Source organism: Anser cygnoides, chromosome 17, assembly GCF_040182565.1.
Source record: "Anser cygnoides isolate HZ-2024a breed goose chromosome 17, Taihu_goose_T2T_genome, whole genome shotgun sequence".
Taxonomy (NCBI): Eukaryota; Metazoa; Chordata; class Aves; order Anseriformes; family Anatidae; genus Anser; species Anser cygnoides.
Window position 1 is genome coordinate 9,856,209 of NC_089889.1, and position 18,443 is coordinate 9,874,651.

The 18,443-nt window shown below is 41.3% G+C and overlaps 1 protein-coding gene across 4 annotated transcripts in view; it reads left to right on the forward strand.

The window, feature by feature from the left end:
- DGCR2 (DiGeorge syndrome critical region gene 2) overlaps positions 1-18,443 on the forward strand; it is a 49,300-nt gene that overhangs the window by 11,836 nt on the left and 19,021 nt on the right. For 2 of the 4 annotated variants that reach the window (XM_048063934.2, XM_048063935.2), the window contains exons 1-3: positions 983-1,127; positions 8,077-8,199; positions 17,923-18,048. In XM_048063934.2, the coding sequence (XP_047919891.1) occupies positions 998-1,127; positions 8,077-8,199; positions 17,923-18,048 (379 nt within the window). In that variant the 5' untranslated portion in view covers positions 983-997. Of the gene's footprint in view, positions 1-982; positions 1,128-8,076; positions 8,200-17,922; positions 18,049-18,443 lie in introns of those variants that run through there. The other 2 variants (XM_048063936.2, XM_048063937.2) reach the window with 1 other exon arrangement.

Below are 18,443 nucleotides of genomic sequence, written 5' to 3' on the forward strand. Positions count from 1 at the left end.
AGAGCAGTCTGTGTGGGATCGTGGGTGCTCAGTAGCTCAAAGACAAGTTAAAAAAAAACAAGCAAAACTGTTCAGGGATTGCATGTCTGAGCATCCTCAAGTGCAGTTTGCCTCGCTTCTGTCATTAAAAGCTCTCCTTCAGCGAGTGACTTCTCACCGCCACAAGCCATCGCATCCAGGCTGCTGTCGGGCTCTTTACGTGCTGGCATGCTTTCAGCAAGCATTTTTGTACCAGATTCGGTACCTGCTCCAGTGAACTTCAGCTGTGGGTCCAAGAGAAGCCCCAGTCAAGAAAACTGCTTTTCAGGTGCAGCGGACTGGTTTAAGGAGAGGGTTTTTTGTTTGCTTCATGCCTTCAGTGAGGATTAAATGAAGAGAACGGTTCTGGTATTGTGCTGGAATAGTCAAGAATATTTTAAGTTTCTCTTGCTTCAGTAAATACCAATCTAGAGAAGTACTGGTTATATTATGCTTCCTCCTGAGCATAAATATTAGCTCTGGGGCTATATGTGTTGTTGCGATGAAGATGCTTAGGGAGTGTGCTTTTGTTTGGTTCTGATGCTTGTTTGCAGGCGTTTATTGAGCACTGGTGCTGGGTAAAATCTCCAGGGGTTCAGGACTCAGGGGGTTAGGCTCCGTGCTGAAGATACTAGGATCTAATCACGCTCATACAGTGTACTGTGGGTCAGGATACATAGAATCAGCGATTTAAGAAAAAAGGCTTTTTAACTTTCAATACATTCATTCTTAAATGTGTTAGAATTGAAACCATAGTGGAACATGTAGGTACAGTCTTAACCTAAGCATGTAGGTTTATTGTAATAAAATACAAGCACGACTTGATGGGCAAAACACAATCTGAATAAGAAGAGTTACTGGCCTAAGCACTTGTAGTTGGTGTTTTTGTTAACGCTTAATCAGCTTTTGATAACAGTAATTGCCTCTTCGCATCTGAACAGAATATTCTCTTACAGGTTGATTCATCCGGTTCGATACAATGAGCAGCTCTTACATTGCGAAAGCAGGAATTGTTTTTGTTTTCCTTCAGTCTGTAAATAAATGCTATGCCAGAGGATCTACCAGATCCTGTCTTGAGAAATCTGAAGGAAATAAGCGAAGTAAACAAGGTACGCACACAACTTGCAGAGTTCATTAAAAGTTGGCAGTACATGGCTTTGTGCGGAAGTTTCTTTTCCATTTCATGCATTTCAGTTACAGTAATAGTTTATAATTGAAATAACATTAAATGCTGGTTTTGTGCATTTAATCAAATTTCGATTTCCATACAAATGAGGCTCAGCAGACAAGAACAAATAATTAACATAGGAGATGAAAAGTGCCATTTATTTGTCTTAAAAACTGAAACAGATTCAAATCTAGGCTAGCTGTGTAAACACTAAAAGCTAACATGCATCAGTAATGTTAGCTACCAAGAGTATCTTAATGTATCAGACTTTACTGACTGATGAATCTCTTTATTAAAGAGAAGTTAAGTCATTGCGACTAGAAGAACCCAGACCTCCATCGTCAGTGACTGCAGTCACTGAATTTAATCTCTGTATCAAAGCTCTCTCCTGGAACGGGTCTTGTATTTTATAGGCTTTGGTTCAGAGCTGTAGCTCCCCAGCTCTATAGTTTCATGCATATATTGACTTCTTAAATTGCAAACTCAGCGTGTTGTCCCACTTCTTTGTGTCCTGGAGTTAGGAATGTGTGGTCCAAAAGTAAGGGACGTGTCAGTGATACTTTTCTGGCTTAGGAGATTTTGCTTTCAAGTGTTCTGTTTTTTTACTGGGTCCTGTAGACGGTAAACATCAGGGTCTTGGAAATATAAGGTTGAAATGTGGAGTTTGAGAACTTTGATGTGTTCACATAGTGCTTTATGGGAGATGTTTATTATATATACACCAGAGATGGAGCCTCTGGCACTTTTATTGGATGTAGAATTTCATTGGGCCGAGTTCCTTTTATATCTTTGTCTTCAATTGAGGAAGAGTAAATAAACCTGCAAGGCAGTATTGAACGCTCTGTCACCCTAGCTTGTTTTCTCAGAAGTGTTTTGATGGGTAAATAGTGCTTGTAGACCAGAAAGGTCCGTGGGTAACTGGCTTGTGTCACTTGGCAGAAATTTTCAGAGCTTGGTGGGCTTTGCCCCTTGCAAAGACCTACTGCCACCTCTGTTGCTTCTGCTACCTCCGTGCCATGCCCTGGCGCAGCTCGTCGTGGAGCAGAGCAGTGATCTCAGTGACAAAGGCTTTTCTTACAGCAGTCTGGTGAGGGTCCCAGCCCTGTTTGCAGGGCAGCCTCTGCTAGCATGGGGCTGAAAGTAGTTCTGCTGCTGCCGAAAAAGCACCTGCAATCCAAGTGTGATCAGAAGGAGTCTTCTGTAGGAGCGAAGTGAGTGAAGTGTATGAGGTTGGTGGGCAGACGCCCCCACGTTAACTGATGCTAGAGCTGTACAACTGTATTTCTGCTGCAATCATTGGAGTACGTGTTTTTTTTTTTTTTCTGGTTCCAGGGAGCAACCTGTAGCTGGTCTGGCTTAACGTTAACGTGGACAGACATCTGATTTGGTCAGAAGCTTGCTCTTTCAAAGCGAGCTCATCAAATTCATTCAGAAAACTGCCCTAGCAAGGTGGACTTGTATTGAATCAACACTTTGTTTCTTGTGGCTGTTACAGTCTTGATTTGATATTGGAAGCTCTAAATGAGATTTACTGTGCTGAGAAGTGGTCACAGGTACTGGATATGGATTCTCTCAGCCTTGCTTTCAATTACAACATTTCTTTTGAGGAACTAATTATCCCTGTGCCCTTTGCATGAAAAAGGGGAAAGATAAGCAGGAATTAGTTCCAGTTTCAAAGAAAATAAGTGGTGTCCTTGTCCAAACTCACCTCTGAAAGGCTTGAAATGAAATACAATGAAATATATATAGGAATGTATAGGAAATAGAGGTTGCACTTAGTGTAGCACCCAGGGCAGCACGCTTACCAACTCCACGTGTGCGTCTGCTGCAGGATCACTGTGCTGTGACTTGCACGTGTACGGGCCTCAGAAGGGAAGCATCCTCAATTATTCAGAAAGATTAAATGAGATGATTAAACCTAGGAGGGCTTCCTGGATCGTTTTATAATGGAGACAAGGTGTTTGTTTTATAAAACCTGCGAAACTGCTGGAAGTTAAAACGTGCGGGTGGCTGTTTTATCCATCTGTCATGCAGTCTTCCTGGTTGAAGATAATGTGTAAATGCCCATTTCGAGTATGTAGCAGAAAATCTGGAAATTAGTGTGCCATAAAAGCAGGGGGGAGGAAGCTCATTGAACCCTGTGTTGAACTACATGATGGGTGCAGTGAAACATCTGGCGTTAGACATGGCGTTGTGGAAATCTTTGCTGGAACAAAAGCTTTCTGTGGCAGTGTAAACAACCACTTTGAAAACTTTTTTTCCCCCTATAAAACCTGGATTCTTATATTAGTCAAAAATCTTATTGATTTTGTTAGTGCCTAACTTAGAAAAAATACTTGGCAGCTAAAGGAGATGGAGACTTGTTTATATGGCACTGTTTAAATTTATTTATAATCTTGCTTGGCACTTCTGGTGTTTGATTAAGTTTCCAACTGTGTTGTAAGTTTTGTTTTAAATTTCAAATTACAGATCTGCCACTAGCTTTGGCAAAGCTGCTTTCAGGTGAGCGACTCCTGTGGGTGGATTATGTTATCTAATGATGCGTCCCATGAAATCAATATTGTTTTTTTGGCTTTTACTCGACAGTAAGCTTAATATTGTGCTATATGTTAAGCTTGTAGAACTGATACAAAGTCTGACTGATTTTTCTTTTTCTCTTTTTATAAAGCTAAGGAGTTCTCTGTTTCTTGCTCCCGTTGGCCAATTTGTAGCTCTTAGGTGCTGCTAGAGAGAACAGGGAAACTGTTGCCAGAGAATACATGGTTAGTGGGCGATATTTCTGAAAGGCAGATGTGTGTTCAGGTAGGAGCATGCTGGTGGGCTGGCAGGGTGCGGGGTGCTGGAGGGGGAGCAGCATCCAGGAGAGCTGGCCCCTGCTCTCAGGCTCATCTCTTAGGTGGCAGCCTTTGGCCAGCGGTGTCATTTTCCTGCACTTCTTTTTAAGCACTGACAGAAGGATGCAGTAGTTGGCAAGATTGAGGGTTAACATTCTAGAAGTGCTTTGAGATGGTGAAGAAGACTTGTAACAACACCTCGCTGCTTGAAGTGCTTTCGCATTCTCGCACCCGTGAACTTTGTAATGTTTTGTAAATTTATGCCATGTAAAGAGCTACAACTGTTCCTGTTTCTATTGTTTGCTTGCTTCCCTTCATCCCAATGAATAGATACATTTGCTATAAAGTGAGACTTGTATACTAAATTTTGTGCTGCACCATAGAAAAGACTGTTTGATCCTTACAAGAAAAAGTACCCTTTTATGCTAGAGGCTCCTGTGTGGATCCTAATTCTGCTGATTTAACTCACCATGTCGTATGTGAGCACGGGAGGTGGTTGTGTTCCCAGTTTATCACTTGTGGCCAGTTGTTGACCACTGCGTGATGTGTTTGTACCTGTGCTGCAACAGGTGCCTGATGGTAGCCAAACTTACTGCATTGCATATTTCCTAACCAAAAATCTTTCTGCTTTAACAGCTGGCAGCAAATAGGTGTGTGCAGCGCTGCTTTGTTGCTGTTTTGGAGCAGGGGGAGAGGAGCTGGTAGTTCGAGATGCTTTTCTTCCTCATCCTCTTGCTGCAAGTTACCATCAGTGTGGGCAAGAATATGGATGTGGGCACAGAAGCAGGTCACCGGGGACATCCCAGCTGAGTGCAGCCCCCTCTGGGGAGTTCAGGTGGGAGAGGTGGGTAGGTTTCCTCAGGTGGTTGTGTGTTGTTCGCCTGTCGTGCTAAAACACGATGGGCAGCAAATAGAAGCAGAACGATTAATCTGAAACTCTTCCAGACACTGCACAATGAATAAAGCAGATCGATAATGCAGGGAGGTGTGGGCTCAGGGCTAGGATAGCTCAGGAAGCATTACTGGCGGTGTTTTCAGCATCTGGAGACTGGGTTTTGCACCATGCCTTTTAGTGTCACTGTTCTCTCTGCAGCAGAATCGCCCAGCAGCTCCTGCTCCTCACTGCTAAATAACGTGTGAACCTGGCGTGGTGTGGTTTCCGTCGGGACCAAATGCCCAGCTGGGTAACCCGAGCAGTGTTTAATAAACGTGTTTTGTGCCCCCCGTGTATACATCTTCACAGAGGAGTGCCTGTAATGCAGGGAGCAGCCACATTATGGCTCATAACTGGCAGTTTTTAATGACAGTACTATGGGGATGGGGCTATTTGCTTATTTGAACCTGTTGTATGTAATCGTACCTAAAATAGTGCATATGGAACTGAAGACAGACATGAAGTACACTTCGCAGGCTTTCCCACATGCTTTCCTGGGTGCTGTCTGCAAAAGGTAGGGCTGCAAAGCAGCTTTCTTCTCAGCTGTGTGCGACTTCCATTGAAATCGTGCGACGAGCAAGTTAAAAGGGTTCATTTGAAGTATTGAATTGCGTTTTGCCGTTGTTGGAGGAAGGTGTAATGGAAACCTGTAGCTGGGCTGAAAGCAGCCTCTCGTGTGTGAAAACATTTACCAGAGGCTCCGGTGTAAATTCTGTACTAGGAATGGCATAAACTTCTTAAGGAACTTTATGCTTCACGCTGACGCTTTGCAAATGTGGTTTAAAAAACAAAAACAAAAAACAAGCTGCGATGATTTATTGAGCTGATGCTTTCCTGTGAACTGGAAATTTGAGTTTAATTTTCAACTTTAGTTGTATTTTTTTATAGCTTTAGTTTTATTTTTTTCTTGCTACATTGGGCAAGCGAACCTTTTATTCCCATAATCACAAACTTTCTTCCCTTCTTTGGGCTAAATAAATTACTTTGGGTTTTATTTGGGGGGAAAAAAGTCATCATGTGTGACCTAAGCTGCTGGTGTGTGGGGTGTTGGCGTTTTCTTGGTTTTATTTTTTTATTTATTTTGCTTGTTTTTAATATTTCTACTGTGCTCTTTGCTGTCAGCTGTTTGGATTGAATAAAACTCTTAACTGGGTCAGAGCGCTCCTTGTTCTGCTGTCGCGTGCTGCTGCTGGGGGCAGTCAGGCAGGTCTGCTTGGGCTCTTTGCGCTTTGGTGACCTGCGTGTTTGCTCTGAGTAGGTGGTGTACTAAGAGCATGTGTCCGCTTCTATTCTTCTAGAAGAGCAGGTCTGGGATTTGGAGAGAAACAGGTACTGTTAAATGCTGTTTTAATATATGGGTGTCTTCAAAAGAAGTGGATTTGAGTCTACTATCAAACAATAAGCCTGTTAGCAATATCCTATACTAATTATCAGGTACGTGGGTATGGCTTTGGTTGACAGCGGGTGATCACTTATTTTGCATGGCCGTGTTGTCCAGAAACTTAAATGTAACTTCTGCCTTGATTTGGTTTAGACGTGTGTTTTGGGAAGGTAACAATTGCAATAGAGCTTCTTCTCTTAAGCTGTAAACTGTGGATGAGAGAACGTGCATCTATATTGTAAATTTCTTAGAGGTTCCTTTTCCCCCATCGATAAAAACAGTTACCTACTTCATTCGTTCAAAATCAGGGCTGGGTGTCCATTACTTTATAAACCCTTGTTTGATTTTTATTTTTAATAAGATGTGCTAGTTCTCTAGTCATGGCTTAACTGACTTTACCAAGAGCAGTGGAGTATTGAGAACCACCGTCGTGAAGGCAGTTGCATGGTGATGGTCTGGTGCGAAGGTGAGCGCGTCGATGCTTGTAGTGATTCGCAGATCTGCAGTCTGCAAACAAGCTTGGAGTTGTTCACCGTTTGTATAGACAGATTTTCCCTGCAAAATATAGTGAGGAACACAAAATTTAGCTGAATTATTAGGTTCTGGCATTTGATGGATGGAATTGATACTTAAAAGAAAATAAAAAAGCATTGACAAAAATTGTACTTTTTATGATGCTAATTAGGACTGACAGTGTGATGATGGCAAGTAGGTAGTAATGCTGTAGCAGCAGGCACTTCAAGTTTGCAGATACTGGCAGTTTCTTTTAAAGGATTTGCTGATACATAGGAATTCTACAAAAGAGTTTAAGCTGGAAAGTGAAAACAGGTTCATCAGTATGGAAATTGTTTTACAAATAGTTCTGCGAAATAGCTTGAAATTGGGCTGGACAATTGTGCAAGTCTGGGTGGGGCCTGGCGTACGTACTGCTTAGAGTGGGAATTGCATTCTGAATTCATTGCATAATCTAACATGTAAAAGCTACCAGAGCATGTTTTTGTTAAACTTCGCTTCTGAGACGCGTGAACAAGTTGTCTTAAGTGCATGACAAGAAGTAAAAGGGGAGCACTGTGGTGATGGCTGCTGCTGGCTCCCCAAGCTCACAACTTCTCCAGCTAGAACTGGGCTTGGGAACATTGTTCAAACGTGGATTTCCCTTCCTCCTCTTCTCTTAAGGACACCAACGTATTTTCAGATATGTGAAAGGAGCAAACTTAAGAGAAACTACGTTGTCACTTTTTTTGGAATTGGTTTTGAAAATCCAATTTAGAAATCTGAGAAAATGTTTTGTTCTCATGTTATCAACTTGTATTCCTGTTAGTATTTCGTAAGTGGGAAACCTACTGCTAAATGATATCCTTATTCCTTGTAGATGACGATAATGTAGGAGTAGAGTCTACCGCGGTCTGATCAGAACACTATTTCCCGTGCAGAAAGCTGAACTGAAGTGTGTATGATTGCGTGAACCAAAAATCTGCCAGATAGATCTTGCGTGGTGTTTTTATGAGGAAGTTTTTACTACAGACGTCTGATAGAGTTCTTTCATAAACGCTGTACGCAGGCCCTCCTGTCTATTAAAGCTGTAAACGTCCAGTTTGAAATACGGAAGTGATCTGGAGCTCAGCAGATTTTAGCAGGCTGAGTTAGCCAGAGCTTTTGTCCATTACACTTACTCTATATGTATTTAGACTCAGAGGAATAAATAACACTTTAAACAAAACAAAACTTTCTTCTTTCCTAGAGCTCCGTTGCACCCCAGGGCAGTTTGCGTGTCGGAGTGGTACCATCCAGTGCATCCCTTCAAATTGGCAGTGTGATGGATGGCCCACCTGTGAGGACGAGAGTGATGAAGTTGACTGTCCAGGTAATGCTAAGAAGACCACTTATCCCAATATCACCTTGTTTTTCATCAGTACTTTAACTCCTTTTTTTTTTTTCCTAAGATCATTTGCTTATTCTTATTTGGAAGTAGACATTGTTCCATAGAAACGCACCCCTTTAGTAATAAACTTTTTCAGTTTGTGGGGCTAATGCTACAAACACTTTTTTCAGTTGTCAGAGTTGCACTTCAATTTAACAGCCCGAGTAGGTATGCTGGAGGTGAGGAGAGTTTGTTGTCTAAGAGGCTTTCATGGCAGGGAAAAATCATGTTGCAATTAAGTCAAAATGACACGTAGGCCTGAGGTTAAATTCTGAATTACAGTTTTGGTTGTATGAGTGTATCACTCAAACTGTGCTGGGTGACAGTGCTGGACTAGGTAGAGAGCTTGGTTTATTGCTACCTGTTCTGATTATGCTGCATGTGCTTATGTGGAGAACTTTGATCTGCCAAGCAAGCTGGTGTATTTACTCTTCACAAGCTCATGTATGTTTTCGGGGGCCTATTACCTACCAGCAGTGGTTCTCTGTTACAGCTGCTGGATACTGAGCTGTCTTTTTTTTAATATTTTTTTTTTGTGAACACAGAATCACAAATACGAGCATTCACATTTGTGTTCTTGACAACCTGGCCAGTGCAATTCTTTTTCTGTGTACCTTAAAAGAGGAGGGACCTGTAGTTTTTTTTCCTAACAACAATGCAGCAGGAATGTGAAAGCGTGGCGCAGTTCAAAACTCCTATCTCTACAGTGTGACTAAGCTGTGCCCAAAAACTTTCAAGAAGCTCTGCCATTGATCTACGTAATTTGCTTGGTAGAGAATCACACGAACTTCGCAGCATTGTCATCACAGCGTTAAGTCTGTCATCATTCTGAGTTTTAAGCTATTTTAGTTAGAGGTGCTACAAAATAGTAGCATCAGTATTTTACAAGAACAAGCTGTTGTAAATATATTTTTAAGTGGAGATAATACAGTAAATCTAACAAACTTTGAAACTGCTTTAGTTAACTCTCTCCCCACTGTGCTGCACAATGACGAGTGAAAGAACATGTTTGGTGCTCTTTTTAGAAGGCTTTTGGCTAGTTTCTGTGACTGTGTATTTGCAGTGGGGGAGGCGGGCAAAAATCTATTGGTAGTTTCTTCTGACACCAAAAATTAAGCCATGTCATTGATGCAACTTGTGTTTAAAGTTCTTATCAAGGATGCGGATGTCCTTAAAGAAAGTTGCTTTTATAGTTGTGCTGTTATTCTTCTTCCTTTCGAGCTAATTTTAACCAAATGTGAAGAACTAGAGGGATCTAATAAAGGAGGTTAACGAAAGTGAATAGCTAGGTAAAAACAGTCACGTTAATACTTGAATTTATTCAAAATGCCCTGAAGGCTTGACTTGTGGGGATATTGAAATATCCCATTAGTGCAAAACAAGGTTTTTATCTTCTTAACCTACAATATCAGTCAGCAATCTTAAGGTGTTGCGTGAAGGATGTAATAGGATGATGATGACAACTCAATGACTGGATTTCTGAAGAATATTTGGTATGTGGCTGGGAGAAATGTTTGTAAAAATCTAACATTTCTCAGTAGATAGGCTCTGCACCTGCGTTTGGGGTGCAGATCTCATTGGACTGCCTGGCCTGACACAATGAGGAGAACTTCAAGGAATTAAAAGCATGTGGGAGAGACTTGATTCATCCCCATGTCTGTACATGGGCAGAGGAGAACAACAGAGCACCATAAAGAATCTTAGAGGGGGAAGTGATGGATAGCATAGAGGAGGAAAGTGCTCCACTTGATGAGAACATTAATCGGATAAGTAATTGGTGAAAAGGCTGTACGGAGCTAAAACAGCCAGAAAGCTGGGTGTGGCAAGGACTGAGATATTTGCACAGTAATGCAAGGAGTGTAGCCAGCAAACCAGAGGAACGAGAACTACTGGTGTAGGACATAAAACTCTATTATACCTGTAACGAAAATTTGGTGGGATAGCATTGTGACCTGAAATGGGCGTTGAAGGGTATGCGTTATTCAGAACTGTCAGGAATAAGGGCGAGTTGGTCTGCTGGCGTGCATATGAATGGTGCCTTGGAGTATGAAAAGGGATGGAATGAATAAAAGTAATTCTGCTGAGGCCACTGTAAGTTTGGAGGAGCATGGTTTTCTTATGCTGGGAAGAGTATTAAATCTGGGAGCAGTCGTAGGACCGGCTGACTGCTGAGACATTGACTGGGGAACTAAAGCAACTAATAATAGTAGCGCACAGTCATAATCGAGAGTGATAACTTTCTTCTTTGGCCACTGAATTAACAAGAAATGATGCAGCTTTAAATTTAGAAAATACCTTCAGATTTAGATGAGTAATTGTAAGATGATTCAGCTAAACTTAAATACTTTGTAATTAAGGTCCTTAATTTCAGTAAAGGCAGACAACACTAAAAGAACTAGCTAGTGAAGCCACCTGGACTTGTGAAACTTGGATCATTAAAGTATCTTCAAATTAAAAGGGATGAAGTCTCTCTGAAGCATTAAGAGAAAGCTTGCAAAGGAAGGGCTATGAGTCTGGTTGTGCAGCCTGTACTTTTCGGCCTTTGAGCTACTATTGGCACCCTGTAACATAAGTCAGAAAACATCAGTGGTGGTGAAATAGGTTTTTGTGGTGTTGATGAAGGTGTGTTTCAATGACTGCTTTGTCATTTTGCTATTTGCAAGAACTTAATACAAAGCCATTGTAAGTTCTTTGGCACCATTCACCTTTTTTTCAGCCTGATTTCATTCGAGTTAATAACAAACCTCCTATTGAACTAGGAGGATCGTTCTGTAATAAAATTGTTTGGTGATTGTGTTGTCCAAAGTACAAGAAACACCCCCAAAACCTAAGACTTTCCTGTTAGGATCATTTCTTCTAGCATCTTTTTCGGAATACAATTAGGTAAGGCATTCATTCATTGACAGTCTGAGTAAGTGTGTCATATGCCTATTTTTGTCAGACCACACGTATACAAAATATACATATTTACAAGACTGTTATCGTAGCTGTTCTTATGGTCTCTTTTCAGAATGACTATTTTCTTTTAAACATGGAATTCCCTTCAGCTCCAGACTTGCAAAGTGTAAAGTGCTGTCTCCCTTGCCCTTCCCAGGAGGCATGCAATTGTTAGTGGAATCTGCATCAGTGATTACCCTCAATTCATCTATCTGGTAGACTAAAACTTTTTCCTGCTTGCTCTTGTTAGTGTACTAAAAATTGTTGGGAGGATTTATGCTGCATGTGTCTGTAACTCTATCCTACTTGAACAGTGGAGACTCATGAAATCTGTGTACTGTTCCATATCAACAGTAATTGTTCCTAAAAATAATTTATCCCAAGGTGGTGTATTCTGTGAAATGGTAGAAACAGGCATTTCTTACAAATGGGGTTTTAGTATTCCTACTAATTTTCTATTTACTGTTCTACACAAGAAATTGAAGTAGTAACATAACTTCTTCTACCTTTACAGAAGTTCCATGTTTGAACCCACAAGAAGGAAGGGCTCTGCAGTTTGCCTTTTTACTGCTCATTGGATTTCCAGCTTTGCTTCTGCCAAAATACCAGATCAGCTTCTCTAAATATCCTGCCCTCTCTGTAGGCTTTCTGGTTAAACAAAACTCACTATCAGCAGCCCACGTAGAGCAGGGTTTAGTATAGCTCTGGCTGTTCACCTGTTTTATTTTTATACTACAGGCTAGGTGCTTGTATCTGTTGCGTATGAACAGAAAATTGATGTCATAAATTCTTGTGCTTTTCGCAAATCCCGTCCACAGCAATTTTTCATTTTGAAATTATATTGGTGATTGTTCCATTTCCTTCGTATTTTTAAATAGAATTGTTCCCAGGAATAAGTGATAAGACTGTGCTGTCAGCTGTCCTTAGGCTTTTCCTTTCCGCTAGCTCCGTAGCACAAAGCCTTGCCTCATGCTGTATTTTTTCCTTTAATAGGTATTTCTCAGTGCTGTTTTCTGGACCTGCTTGGTCAGGAGCCCAAATGCAGCAAAGTTTCAGTGAGCTGAATTCTTTGTTTCCCCAGAGCCTGAGGCTACAAACCCAGCTGGACAGGCTGCAGGGCTGGGTCTGTAGTTTCTAGAGGAAGTAGCACGAGCTGCTACTCTGCAGTCCCATGTTCAACAGTAAGATTTTACATGTTTTGGGTTGAGACCGGGAGCCTGATTTCATACAGAACCTATCTTTTTAGGAAATTTAACTGTAAACACGGATCTCAATCAATGTCATCTTTCATACTGTTCTGAAGGACTTCTCCAGACACAGGAAGAAATGTGTTGACTTGGAGGTTGGTTGTGCTAGCGCTTGCATGCTATATCATTTTTGGATCTGGAAAGTCCCCTTTGTGGAGCCAGCTGAAGGTATGGCCAGTAACTGATGAAGCAGCAGCTGTGGCACACTCTTGCAGTGATCATTATCAGCTTTCTGTTTCATTTTGCCAAGGGTATTTTGTGTGTGATGTGAAGTGATTGCAGTATCACTTCCCCAGCCATATGCCTACTTCGTCCTCTCTCTTGTTCTTCCTATTTACCATTTTCTTTTGCTTTACCCTCAAGAGCTTTCAGACTGGATGAGGACAAGTTTCTTCCAGTTCTGGGCGGTCTCTACAGCCAAAAGTTTTAGAGGAGCGAAGACAGCTCCAGCGTAGGTGGTTGATATAATGTGTTCATCTTCCACTATCACCTAATTGTCATTTTGCCTTGTGTGACAGGAAGCTTAAATATTCCTTTCAAAATGGTTTCAACCCTATTCTTCCTTGCTTAATGATACGTTGGGAAAAGCATTTCCGTTGATTAGTCTTGCATTTCCTTTAATTTGACTGTTTGTGCATACTTTATGAACTACTACATGCAGAGATTTGCAGTCTTTAAACTGTTGACCTTTGCGTACTTTTTAGTACATCTCCTTTTTTTTCCTTTTTCAAAGCTAAATGACAAAATGCCTCCGATCAATTGCACACCTTTTCTGAACCCTTACCGAACTCCAAGGCGATGCATTGTTTTTACCCTGCTTTGAGGTGTTTACCTGCTGAGCTCTTCACTGCCAGGCGATCTATTGGTTTGACTGGTGCTCAGCACAGCAGGACGCTGGTCTTGGTTAGCATCAATTTCCTAGCCTAACACAGTGGGTAATGCAAAGCGTGGAGCTGCCAGACCTGACAACAGTCACCCCTCCCTGGGGACGTCAGAACTATATTTCCAAATCTTTAGACATGAAACTGGATTTAATCCAGAAACTCTATCACCTCTCAAATTACCAGATTGAATTAAAAGCTTTCTGAAGGTTTAGTAGGTAATATGCTAGACAGAAAATTTAAGGCTTAGGGGACGAGGCAGCTTTCATATGTACGTTTTGAGAATCTGTGTTTAAACAGGAGTAACTCAAATCTTAGAACAAATAAGGTATCACAAGACCTGGTAGCCTCATAAACAATTTCATTTTGACATAATTTGAATAATAAAATGTGGTAGGATTCCCCATTTATGATGGAAATGCAAAGATTTGAGGCCAAGTGTTTTGAGTGTTCCAGATGTGTCAGGAGTCTGACTTCCTGAGTGCTCAGTGCCAGGGAGCATGTCCTGTGCTTCAAGTGCTCCTGTTGAATTTAATTGCAGGTGTCATAGCTTAGCACTTCCACAAACCAGACAGTCTTCACACTGCATCCATCCCTGTGAAGTGTTTGGCTTGAGTGACTTGTTTGCTGTGGCACAGTAACTCTGGGAACTTGTTCAACTCCCCAGATCCCAGCGTTCACCCCCTGTGTGAGTCCTGACCCTGCAAGCGCCTCTTTAAGCCCCTGACACTCAGTCTGTTGTGTCTGCTTGTTTCTTCGATGCAAAGCAGACTGGTCCGTGTGGCAGATTGCAGCTTCTCTTCGAGCTCCTCGGAGCACTTTTCCACTCGGCATCATGTTTGCTCCCCCATGCAGCGCGGCTCAGCACGCTCATGGTCGAGCCTGCTCCTGTCTCAGCTGGTGCCAGCTCTCGCTTTTGTGTGCTCTCAGCTCCTCGGCTCATGTGCCATTTGCACCACTCGGCTTTTTGCTTCCTTTCCCTTGGTCTGAACGATAGATGCACCGAGGGGTACAAAAAGGAGCTTTCTGTACTGCTTGTGTGCTTCCTTCTGCTAACGAGACACCACGGGCAAAGTACGGAAAGGAGATCCTGTGGATAATGCTGCAGAGTGGTCTCTGTGGATGTATGGTAAAGACTGCGGGCAATTTAACTGAATTATTTTCAGCTTCTGTGAGTAATGGGCAAATTATTTTGTTTTATTTGTTTCTGACCTAGACCTGACAGCATTTGGCACCTTCATTTTTTTTCCCTTCTCTCCAAGAGGAACAGCAAAACTTGTGTGCACGAGAAAACTTTCTGTGAGTTGTCAGGGCTGTGTTTTGCCATCAGAACTTGTTCAACTAAAAGGCGGTTGGAAGCGTAAGCAAAATATCTCCCCCTTCCAGACTCTTCACTTCTGTTCTGAAAAATTTTTGAACAGTATTGACTCAGACCTGAAAAAGTTTACCCATATAAAATTCAGCAGGAGCCATTCAGCCTGGCAAACTCTAATTCTAAATTGGTAGCTTGAAGTTTTAAACAACTGAAGAGAGTCATGTAATCAGACGTGTTGGGTGACTTTCTTGATGTGTGCTACTATTACTCAGTCTGTAAACATGCTAGAGTGAATTAGCAACTGTTTGTAAATTGGAAGGAGCTGCATGAATACTAATCGTGGCTTGATCCATTTGGAAACAGTTTGGAGGATGTTCCTGTCAGGCGTGCTATAGTTTACAAGGGGAAAAGAGAAATTGCACCCCATGAATCTTCCCTTGAACCTGTTTTTCCCCTTTCCCCACCAACTAACAAGCAAATCACATTTCTAGCATAATTGTATGGAACCAAAGAATATTTAAAGCTGTTTGTCTTGGCTAGTAAGAATACTGCTGTTGCTGTTATTTTTTTGTGGTGGTAGGATCTAGAAAATAAAGGATGTGGGAAATAGCTTATCTTCCCCAACTGGATAGCTTTCAGAATATTAAATGTGCACATAGGCACGAAAAATCATTGTTTGCCTTCTTGAGATACTGAAACATAGGTTTTGATCTTCTGGCTCAAGTTGTTATCTTAAAGCTAAGTCCATGGCACTATTAATTTGTATTTAAAGATATAAATATTTTTAATAAAGGAAAGCAGAACAGCAGGGTACACAGAAAATTCTTCTGCAAAGTATTGAAACTGCACAATAGAAAACCAGCCCAATTACACCTTTGCCACCAGAATCTGCAACTGCTTTTCATGACAGTCAAGTAATTTACAGGCTCATTAGCATGCTCTTTCTTTATTGCCCTGGAAAAACTTGTCATCTTTGCTTTTCTCAGAGACAGAAAATTCAGGTCATATAGAAGCAATTTTCTATTTGAAGAGCTCCGATTTATTAAGCAACTGACAGCGTTGGGCTTGAAGGAGAACTTGTGGTGGCTGCTTTTTGCCTCTTGAGCCCTTCTCGTTTTGGTGGCAGGTCCACTGACGCCAGGGAAGGAAGGAGGGGATGTCCTTCTTCTGGGTGGTGATTGACCGAGCTCCCTTTGTGTGATCCGTGTAGCTTTTTCTCAAAGCATTTGGTATAAATTCTGTCAATTTGACGTTAGCGTGAGTAACCTGTTCTTAACCCTTGTGTATTAAAACCCGCAAACTTCTCTTTTATTCCCAGGGGAGTTAAATTGTTAAGTACTCGTGGGCGTTCTGTTTAGCCATGGAGGGTCAGCCATATGGTGCTGCATCTGCTCTCACTTCTCAAAGGGAACTAATTCTTCTTCTGTTTGGTTCCAACCGGTTCTTTCTCTTTAGATGTTACCATTTAATGCCATGGGAAAATAGGGCTTCCCGGTGCTGAACTCAGTTCATCTTGGATAAAGTATTCTACCTTAATTATATTAAGACTTTAAAAAGTAACACTTATTAAAGATTTGCTTTTTTGATGTGTTAGTATCACTCTGATGATCATAGTGTAAATAATGCTAATGCAACATTAGGGTTAACGGCAGGCAAAATCTAAAACTAAAAATAGTTTGGCCTTTAAAGGAATAAAAATAATCCATGATTTTCATTGTCAAATTATTTTACCATTTTGTGTCCTTTGAAATGTACGCTTACTGAATTTCTTGGCACTAACTTCTTTCCTGTGATATGTAGCGCATTCTAATATGGAACATTGGAATTACTGCCTCATTCCTGCAAGGCCATGTGAGTGTATTATACATAGCCATTTCTTAATGGGTGATCTCTATAGGCATGTAATTCCTAGGGTAACCTGGTAATTAAATATCCTTGCTAACTCCATTAACTTGGGACAAACTCAGTATGCTAGAGCCAGATGAATGCAGAGCTGCTCTGCTGTTCGTAGGCTCCTACTTGAGACTTTTTGGTTTTGGTCATTGGTGCAGTTGGTCCCAAGGAGTACCTTGTTTGATGGTGGGTCTTCTGGAGGTCTTGCCCTCAGGTGACACACCAGGCAGCCACCAGCTGGGAGTTTAAATAATCATGAAATTGCTCTGGATATCTTGATTTTTTCAAGCTAGTGGAGAAATTATTTTGAATATATTTCAGACAGATGCAATTAAAGCTGTTGAAGAAGTCTATGTAGCTGCTCTCTATTTTGGACCATGGCTGGTGTATATGGTTTAGCTAGTGTAAATAGAGCTAATCAGCTTTAAAGGGAAATAAGCTGATTTTTTTTTTATGTACAGAAATACATGTCTACATAGCTCTTTGTGCTGTGCAAGTCTATTAGCTCAAATAGCAGCTGGTGGTATTAGATGACATACAAGTAGGTATTTCTGATGCTTGCATTGTTGGGTTCTTCTTTTTTCTGTTTTTAGGTTAATTCCTTGTTTCCAGATGGAACTCTGGTATTTATCTGCCTTTCTCAAAGGTTTCTGCCCACTACCCTTCCAGCCTTCCTGCTTATGGCTTTGCTAGTTTTGCTGGCAGTGTCTGCACCTAACCTGTGCCCCTTTTGCGGATTACATTTTGCATTGTGTTTTCGTAACCTCTTGAATCCACTTGTCTCATGCATCCATTGAGAAGCCCCGACACCCAGATTAGGGTGTGTATGTTTTTTGTTTCAGAAATAATGATGAAATGTTTCCTTTAGAAAGCCTGAGAAGGAATGAAAAGCCTGATTCTTCTGGCTGAGGATGGATTTTCTTTCCTGGTTTTAATTTTGTCCTAGATCTCAGAGAATGTGTTGGAAAATACATTGGAGAAGTTGTCTTATATCTTTGAACACACAACTGAGAAACTGAGCAGCTGGAGAGTGGGTAGTTCTGTAAACAAGAACAGACAAAATGCACTGGGAATGATGCATTTGCTGCAGCAACTGAAATGACAAGTGTCGAGTTCTGTGCACAACTGCAGTTGTTGAAAATCTGCCAAAATATTTATCTTACTTTGCAAGATTAATGTAATGGCTTGTTGGTTCTTTTCAACTGCAATTATTTTTGTTATGACCCATGTAAAATGGCCAGGCTGTTACTGCAGGGATCTACCATCTTAATTTACCTGCCTGTATTATGTATTATAGATTTGTATTGAATTAAAGCCCATAGAAAGTTTAGTAAAATCAAATCTGCTTTTTCTTACATTTTCAGTGGTACTGACTATTCCTCCTTCTCCTCAGGCTTGACAGGGGACCAGCGAACTTACCATGGGAAGGAGAATGTGGACTCCAGGCATAATCGAGGGAGGGGAGGAGAGACGACCCGCTTTCACACTGTCAATGTGGCACAGCCTGTCCGATTTAGCAGTAAGTTGCAGCCTGGGAAATCTGGCCCATCTTTCTACTAATTAGTTTAGCAATTTAGATTAATTGTTCTCTTAAGGAGAAATTAATAGATTTTTCTCTTGCGTGGCTTTTAGACCAGTCTTTGCTCAAGTGAAGTGCTCCTTCAGGTTTTTGGACACTTCCTTTATGTGTGTGCTGTGATGTTGCACAGTTTATATAGCAGGCTGATACATACGAAGAATCCAGCTTCCTTTGTAACACTACTTTTGTGCAACTGAAATTGTGATTTTCTTTTATGAACTGTGGGCCTAGTTTTCTGTAATTGTGATGAGTTAAGTGATGGTTTCATCCTTCATCAGGCATGATAATCTGTCAGCTGTCTCTTGATGTGAGCTTGCAGTTTTCCCCTGGAAAGT